The sequence below is a fragment of the Ipomoea nil genome, unplaced genomic scaffold, assembly GCF_001879475.1.
Source record: "Ipomoea nil cultivar Tokyo-kokei standard unplaced genomic scaffold, Asagao_1.1 scaffold2805, whole genome shotgun sequence".
NCBI lineage: Eukaryota > Viridiplantae > Streptophyta > Magnoliopsida > Solanales > Convolvulaceae > Ipomoea > Ipomoea nil.
In genome coordinates this window covers 1769797-1778712 of record NW_017619233.1, presented here as the reverse complement: position 1 = coordinate 1778712, position 8916 = coordinate 1769797, and the positions used below count along the sequence as shown (strand labels likewise).

The window sequence follows — 8916 nt, the reverse complement described above, 5'->3', positions numbered from 1 at the left end:
TGTGGATGTATTGAACAAAATATTAATATTTATTATATTTGTATAAAATACTTGATAAATAAATATATATAACATATTTTGTATTATAACATTGATATTTAATTACAAAATAATGTAAAAAGAAGACAATGGAAAATGTAGTGAATATAATAAATTAATAAATTTGAAGGTAATGAAGCTTTGACTTGTAGAAAATAAAGATAATATAACTAATGAAATTATATCTCTTTTAAATTTTTTATAATGAATAATTTTTTTTTTAAATAAAGGCATTATAGACATCTAATTCTAAAATAATTAAATGCATATGTATCATTTTTTGTTGTAGCTACTAATTTATTTAATTTAATAAGAGTAGTAAAGTGGCATACATACTTTTCATCAACAATAATCAAATCATTGATTTTTTTTTTTAATTTACATTTGTTGTTGAGACAAATTGTTTTGAGAGTTTGTCAATGACAATTGTTACAAATCATGTCAATAGAGGATGATAATAAATAATTCAAAATATATAGTTACAATAGATATTGTTATAATGATATACGGAGTAGTAAAATTAACTTACAAATTTCTTTAGAAGTTTCATGCTTTGATAAATTTCTGATGTGTAAACTTGTTTAATTGGAGCTAGTGAGATGTCAACATTGTCAATTATTTGGAAAATGGTCCTACCGTTTTAGAGTCCAGGTGTAATTGTATTTATGATCAACAACTTTGTAGTTAGGTCGTTCAAGTATGACAATGATGTAAGAAACAATTTTGTCCGATAAAAAAATAATCGTATAATATTTGTAAAGTAATGTATAATTGTATCATTATAAAAATACATACAAAAAATATTAATACCATAACGACCTAAATCATAGCAATAATGTAAAAGTATAATTGAAATATTAAGTTTTGTTCTGATCTAAATAATCAAAAGAAAATTAATTAAACGGAAAAAGAAAAACTTAACCTAAAGTTTATATTAACGAAATTTAAGTTATTTAAGGGAAGAAAATAATATAATAGAGGGTAAAAGTGAAAAATCATTAAAAAAAATACTAAAATCAAAATAATATGAACCATTTATTTTAAGAAACAATACTATGGATATTTTTTTTTTTGTTCCAATTAAGCGCCTAACTTATTGGCTCTTATTATAATGGTAGATATATTAGATTGCACAAAATATAAAAGTTTTTATTTTTTATTTTTTTTGTTACTTATTCTTTTTTTTTTTTTAGTACTACATTCTGTTCACTAATTCTATTCTATTCTTGTTTTGTTGACTTGTAAGGGTAAGAGGGTGGAAATGTAAGATAATAAAAATAGGGGGAAAGAAAGAAAAAAGATAGAAAGAGAAGGGGTAGTATGGTAAGTGAGGAGAAGTGGCCCTTGAGTTTTTGACGTAAATACCATCGTTCTGAACGTAGAGAGGCGTCTGGAATTCCCAACTCAACCCTCCTTCTGCCTTCTCTGCCCTTCTCTCAATTTCCATTCCCTTCTCTCTTCCATTGCCCTTCTCTTTTCCGATTTTCCCCTTTTCTCCACCCCCCTCCTCCTCTTCACTCTCCTCAAACCAATTTACCCGCCCTTTTTGAATTTCTTCCTTCTTCCTCTTTCCAATTCCGAACCCTAACTAATCCCGACCATTTTCTCGATTTACTTTGTTTCTTTCCACAATTCCAGGTGGATCTTTGCTTGCCTTTCGACTTCAACACTGGGAACGCCTGGTGCTGAAGTTCCAGCTGGGTTGAGCTACGTTCCCGGCTCGATCTCGGTGTGAACAGCTAGGGTTTTCACTCTTCTCGTGGTAAATTTTTCATTCTTATTCAGGTATTCTTCATCTTTTGTGGTGGATGATTTGAAATATTTGAAATATTTTGTTTCGTTCTGGGGATTTTGGTCTTACTAAAACATGCTGGCTCCTTTGCGTTTTTCAGTTTTCTAGTTGGAAGTTGTGATTGGGGGGGTGGGTTTCTATCGTATGGAGCTTTGGTTGACATAGAGTGCTTTGAAGTGGAATAAAGAAGCAAAAGTAAGATGGAGGCTTATGTCCTGATTTCTTCTGCATTATGCTGTAGTTATGATTATGTGATTATTCATACAATCTGTTTTCCATTTGTTAAGACAGGCTTTGTTTGTCTCCTCTAGAGCAAGAACAGCACTGATTATTTAATACACAGATATTTTCTGCTTTAAGTTAGTAGATTAGAAGAAAGGTTTGTTCTTGAATCTTGAACTTGATTTCTCTTATATTTCATATGACAGATACCTTGTGTTGTTTTTATTTATTTGCTGGAAGTATTGTTGTTGTGGCAGTAGGTGAATGGAAAACCGTGAGCTGATGCTTGGCCAAAATCACAAATTGGGTCTTGAGCAGAACCAACAGATGGCGCTAGGAGGGCTTGGTCATAGTATGGGTATGAACCAGAGCCATGGATTGGAGTTGGGGCAGACTCATGAACATGAGCATGAGCTGGGTTTGGAGCATGCCCATGAGAGTGAAATGCGTTTAGAACAGAGCCACGAGCATGAGGGACATGATGAACATGATTATGATGAAGATGGGACTGATGGGCTTGCAATGGAGCAGAAACCAGAGAACGAAGGACAAGCATTGGTTCTTACTGGTGAGAACAATGAGTTAGATATATCTGAACACAATGAGCTGGCAGTTGTTGATCACCAAGAACTTGATGAAAATATGGATCTAGCAGTTGTTGAGAACCATGATATGGGAATTGATTCTGGAGATGACATGCTTCAACATGGTCAGATGGTACTTGCTAATCATCATGTCCTTCAGCTTCGAACCATTCCTGCCACCCCTGATTTCGAGCTTCACGTGGGACAAGAATTCCCTGATGTCAAAAGTTGTCGTAGGGCCTTGCGTGATACAGCTATTGCCCTTCACTTTGAAATGCAGACTATAAAATCTGATAAAACTCGATTTACTGCTAAGTGTGCCACTGAAGGATGCCCATGGCGTATTCATGCTGCAAAACTTCCTGGTGTGCCCACCTTCACAATCAGAACCATCAATGACAACCATACGTGTGGGGGAATTGGTCATCTTGGTCATCAGCAAGCCTCAGTTCAGTGGGTTGCTAACTCTGTTGAGCAACGCCTACGAGAAAACCCCAACTGCAAGCCAAAGGAGATCTTGGAAGAAATTCACCGTGTCCATGGTATCACTCTATCATACAAGCAAGCTTGGCGCGGAAAGGAACGGATAATGGCTGCAATGCGTGGTTCCTTTGAAGAAGGATATCGTCTTCTTCCGCAGTACTGTGAACAGGTGAAAAGAACAAATCCTGGAAGTATTGCATCTGTCTATGGCAATCCAAGTGATGGTTGCTTCCAGCGACTGTTTATATCCTTTCAGGCATCTATCTATGGTTTTCTGAATGCTTGCCGTCCACTCCTTGGTCTTGATAGGACATTCTTAAAGAGTAAATACCTTGGCACTCTACTTTTGGCTACTGGTTTTGATGGGGATGGAGGACTTTTTCCATTAGCTTTTGGTGTTGTTGATGAAGAAAATGATGATAACTGGATGTGGTTTCTTTCCGAACTTCATAGCCTGCTTGAGATCAATACAGAAAACATGCCGAGGCTTACAATTCTTTCAGATAGGCAGAAGGGCATTGTGGATGGTGTGGAAGCTAACTTCCCTACAGCTTTCCATGGTTTTTGCATGCGTCACTTGAGTGAAAGCTTTCGTAAAGAGTTTAACAATACAATGCTTGTTAACTTATTATGGGAAGCAGCTCATGCACTTACGGTGATTGAATTTGAGGCAAAAGTTCTGGAGATTGAAGAAATATCTCAAGATGCTGCATATTGGATCCGGCGCATCCCACCTCGACTTTGGGCTACAGCATACTTTGAGGGGACAAGGTTTGGGCATTTGACTGCTAACATAGTGGAGCAGCTGAATACCTGGATTCTTGAGGCATCTGGACTTCCAATAATTCAGATGATGGAATGCATAAGAAGACAACTTATGACTTGGTTTAATGAGCGCCGTGAAATTAGTATGCAGTGGACATCAATTCTGGTGCCTACCGCTGAGAGGCGTGTTGCCGAAGCTCTAGAGCGTGCCCGGACGTACCAAGTTCTGCGAGCTAATGAAGCTGAGTTTGAAGTAATATCCCACGAGGGAACCAATATTGTTGACATTAGAAATCGGTGCTGCCTGTGTCGGGGCTGGCAGCTGTATGGTTTACCCTGCGCACATGCTGTTGCAGCTCTACTTTCTTGCAGGCAAAATGTCCATCGATTCACAGAAAGCTGCTTCACAGTTGCAACGTATCGGAAGACATATTCTCAAACCATACATCCCATTCCAGATAAATCGTTATGGAAGGAGTTAACTGAAGGGGATCCTGATGCTGTCAAAGCTGACGAGCTTTTAATTAATCCTCCCAAATCACTTCGCCCTCCTGGCCGTCCAAGAAAAAAAAGAGTTAGAGCAGAAGACCGTGGTCGTGTGAAGCGAGTTGTGCATTGCAGTCGTTGCAATCAGACCGGGCACTTTAGAACAACATGTGCAGCACCAATTTGAGTTATCATTATCTGTCTGAGGGTAAACTCCCTTGGCAAAGATTTCTCTTATATATCTTCTTGCTCAATTTTTATTAGTTAGAATTAGCTAAAGTTTTTAGTGTAAGAGTTGTCTATGAACTAGGTCATTAAGCATGTTAATCAATTAATGGTGTTGAAACTTAATAATATATAATGTAAAGAAATGTTAGCTACATGGCTTTATCAGTCATTTCAAGTTCTCAGTGTTGCTTGCCTCTAACTAGTTTTAGCTTATATTTAAATACAAGTACACAGTTGTACAAACATTGGAGAATTACTGCTACTTTTGTTGTTTCACTCTACATAGTACATACTAAGAAAAGAAAGAAATCATCTTACTTGTCTCTTCATGCATGCCATCAATATAAACCCCCCCTTTGCAGCATGTCTGACGTTCATGTGATATAAATAGATACTCTATCAAGTGGCAAAGTACTCAAAGCATTACTTTCTGTATGGTAAGGTCAGTTAGTTTTTGTATTCTCTTTTGCAAGCTTTCCTCCATTATCTATTCATTCTGTTAGCATTCTTTGTACTTTGTAGTGCTTCTTTTTGTGTGGAGTTGTGGACGCATACGGAGATGTGACTTTTGCCATTGCGTTTTTTTTCCCATTTTCATTGATTTTCAACCATCTGAGCTCATCTAATGGTTCAGATCTATTTATACGGCCGTGCGAGAGGAGGCTGCCACATCTGATATATATATATATATAAAGTAAAAAGAAGCATTTTTGTTGATGTTGTCGTTTTTTGTAGTTTATTTTTTGGTATAAGGGTCAAATAAACTCTAACTATATGTCAAAATGCAATTAGACCCTCAAACTAAAAAATGTTTTAATTAAACCCTGTAATTGATTAAAATTGTGCAATTAACATATTTAACAGGTTACCAACAGGTAACTAGTTAATTTGATTGCATGGCATCCTATGTGTCATCTCATTCAAAAATAAAATAAAACTAATTAAAAAAAAAAAAAAAAGAAACCGCTTCTTCTTCCCCAGGACGAAGGCTTCACCATCAGCTTCTTTGAAGGTACCATGATTTCCGGTGGGACTGAGTGTTTGGTTTTGGCGTGTGTTACGTGAAGGTTGCAGACCTTTTGATGGATTCACTGTCCTCTTAATGATGCCTTGGAGTTTGGGGACTTGAGTTATGTAATGGTGGTTGTATGGCTGCCGGCAAATTCTGGCGTACCGTGTTTTTTCCAGTCAGTTTGAGGCAGGGCGATCTCTATCGAGTACGGGTTGGTGTATCTTCATGCGACTATCTCCGGTGACTCTCTTGAGGTTAGTTTGTTCATGGATGTTTTTCATACGTTAATCTTGAACGTTACGGCTGGTTCTTGTTGGTTTAATTAAACCTGTTGACTTCATATGTTTGTTGCTCCTCGGCTTTCCGACGAGTCTTGTGGGCACGTTCTGTTGGTTGCTGGATTTGGTCGAACGAGATGAGTTCTGCGGGGGATTAGCTTCAAATGCTTTTGACTTGATTTCCTGTTAGGGTGATCGAACTGGAGAAGTCGAATTTGAATGGAGCACAACCGTCGTGGCTTCTTCTCCGTCCAAATCTGGACGGAGAAGCCTTGGCAGTTGGCTGCCATGGACAAAGAAGCCATGGTAACCAACCTGCCATGGCAGAATTGGACACGGCGACTGTGCTCCATTCAAATCCGGCTTCTCCAGTTTGACGTTGCCAGAATTTTGTTTTTTTGTTTTTTTTTTTTTTGCTTTTCTGTTTTTTTTTTTTTTTTTTTGTTTTTTTTTTTAATTTTTATATCAAGTGCCATTGACCGGTTGGTTACCTTTTGTAACCTATTAAATATGTGAATTGCACAATTTTAACATGTTTAAGGGCTTAATTAGATGATTTTTTTAGTTCAAGGGTGTAATTGCACTTTAGTATATAATTGGAGGGTCTATTTAACTATTATTTTTAAAAAAAAAATACTCTGAACATAAAGAATTCAATCTCCAATCCTGCTATTAAAGTGGTGGCTTTAAGTAAGGTGGTCTATCACTTAAAGAGAAAATTTTAATTTTGGTCATATGACTATAGATGCTTTGTTAATTTCAATACCTGATTTTCAAAAGTGTCAATTTAGTACCTTGACTATGCAATTTTTATCAATTTTGGTCACTCTGGTCAAATTATCGACCAAATTTTGCCGGAAAAACTTAACCCTTCCTTTAACTGGAGTGACCAAAATTGACAAAAATTACATATTCAAGGTACTAAATTAACACTTTTAAAAGTCAGGTTCTAAAATTAACAAAACACTTATAGTGATATGAAATTTTCTCATCACTTAAATTAACCCTGTGGGGCTTTGTAGCATTTTATTGTCATGCTTTGGGAGCTTTCCCAATGGGTTGATTCTATGTTCCCAAGCATTTCTCCATTCCCAAAACCCAGTAAAATACAACTACTTAACTCTCATGCTGTCTCTTTCTCCACTCTATCTGTGTGGGGGGTTGTGGATTTAAGTACCGCTTTCTCATCTCAATTCTCAACTATGCTGTTTTCTTGATTATTTTTATTCAGAGCCATACGGAATTGATCACTATTTCAACCACAAGTATTTTTTTTTTTTTTAAAAAAAAAAAAAAAAAAAAAAGAGACTAGGCTGACCCAAAATAAATAATTAGGCATGATGTGAAACTGTGTACACGTTTAAGGTAGACACGGTTCTAAAACTGTCATAATTGTGAATATAGAGTTCAAAAATTATGAACATAGAGTTCTATAATTATGAACATAGAGTTCTGTAATTGTGAATATATAGAGTTCAATAATTGTGAATATGAAGTTCAAAAATTATAAACATAGAGTTTTATAATTATGAACATAAAATTATGTAATTGTGTATATATAGTTCAATAATTGTGAATATGAAGTTCAAAAATTATGAACATAGAGTTTTATAATTATGAACATAGAGTTCAGTAATTATGAATATAGAACTGTGTCCACCTTGCAAGGTGGACACGGTTCCACGGCATAACAATTGAAATAATTACTCCCCGTTATTTATTTATTTATTTATTTTTTTTAACAATATTCTATAGAAGATAGTACGTTTGTATTTTATACTTTCGATCCTAAACATTTTCAACTTAAAGAATCTAAGCCTCCACTACCGTGGTTTGAACCTATGCGGCTATGACCACCCATTTGAAATGGTAACTGGATGTCATCACACTACATGATAGTTGGCACTCCCAATTATATTTTATCTGTCCAATTGTCATGTTTATTATTCACTAATTAAGCCAACTATTTCATTTTTGGCAAATTATATCGTGCACCGCGGTGCATAATCGATTATGCACCAAGCTTCAAAACGACGTCGTTTTGTTTAATGAAAAGAAACGGCACCCGTGTCGCGCCGTTTCGCAAAAAGTAACTCTGTTATTCATTTTCATTTTGTATACATGCAATTTCAGTTCAACACAACTACAGTTTCATTCGATATTTATACACTCAAATATGTGAAAATGTTATTTAATTTTATTTTATATACACTATAGTTTCATTAAAACACAACTACATGATCATTTCGATATAACTACAGCTTCATTGCACAATATACACTCAAATATGTGAAATGTTATTCAGTTTCATTTTATATACACTGAAGTTTCATTTCACCACAACTACAGTATCGTTTTGATATAACTGCAGTTTCATTTGATAATATATAAAATAATACGTGAGGCAGTGTCGGTTTAAATACACTGTAGTGTCAGTTTAGATACACTGTAGTTTCAGTTGGTAATTAACACACAAAAAATGCGCGCTCCGTTAACAGTAACGGCGCGTCGTTTCTTTACTTAAAGAAACGACGCCGTTTTGTGCACCGCGGTCCACAGTATAATGAATTTTCATTTTTGTTATATATGAATTTTAAAAACTAATATTAAACTTACTATTTTGAAAATTTAACTTAAAAATAACTTCAGTCAAGATTCGTTAACTTAGGGGATGAGAAATGGAAAACCGAAAATAAGAAACAAACAAAAAAAATGAAGAAGAAGAAATAGCAATTAAAACAAAAGAAATGAAATATCAAATATATATATATATATATATATATATATATATATATATATATATATATATATATATTGTAAACTATAAAGAGTACGTACTGTATAGGGCAAACAAAGAATTGATTGCTTTGCCTCAACAAGAAATACCACATTTCCCATGCATGCCTAACCAAACCAATTCAACTTACGTAGCCTACAAACTCCAAGAGAGAAGCAACGAAATTGGAATATTCGATCTCTACATTAAGCAAACATTATATTATATATTGCTGCACATGCAATTTTCTT

At 35.2% G+C, this 8916-nt stretch overlaps 1 protein-coding gene across 6 annotated transcripts; it reads left to right on the top strand.

Moving 5' to 3' along the window:
* Window positions 1-1419: 1419 nt before the first annotated feature.
* On the top strand, window positions 1420-4908 carry LOC109158163. 6 transcript variants are annotated; one of them, XM_019306011.1, is made up of 4 exons: window positions 1420-1824; window positions 1932-2026; window positions 2119-2210; window positions 2314-4908. In XM_019306011.1, the coding sequence occupies exon 4, from the start codon at window positions 2318-2320 to the stop codon at window positions 4556-4558; it is 2241 nt and encodes a 746-aa protein (XP_019161556.1). In that variant the 5' UTR covers window positions 1420-1824; window positions 1932-2026; window positions 2119-2210; window positions 2314-2317; the 3' UTR covers window positions 4559-4908. The 6 variants fall into 6 exon arrangements, with proteins under 6 accessions (XP_019161556.1, XP_019161558.1, XP_019161557.1 ...); XM_019306010.1 differs by having other exon boundaries at window positions 1421-1824; window positions 2123-2210; window positions 2311-4908; XM_019306009.1 differs by having other exon boundaries at window positions 1421-1824; window positions 2311-4908.
* The last annotated feature ends 4008 nt before the right edge of the window (window positions 4909-8916 follow it).

Bases quoted from the DNA above. Each gene is read 5' to 3' on its own strand.
- LOC109158163 (XM_019306014.1), top strand. From the start codon at position 2,318: ATGGAAAACCGTGAGCTGATGCTTGGCCAAAATCACAAATTGGGTCTT.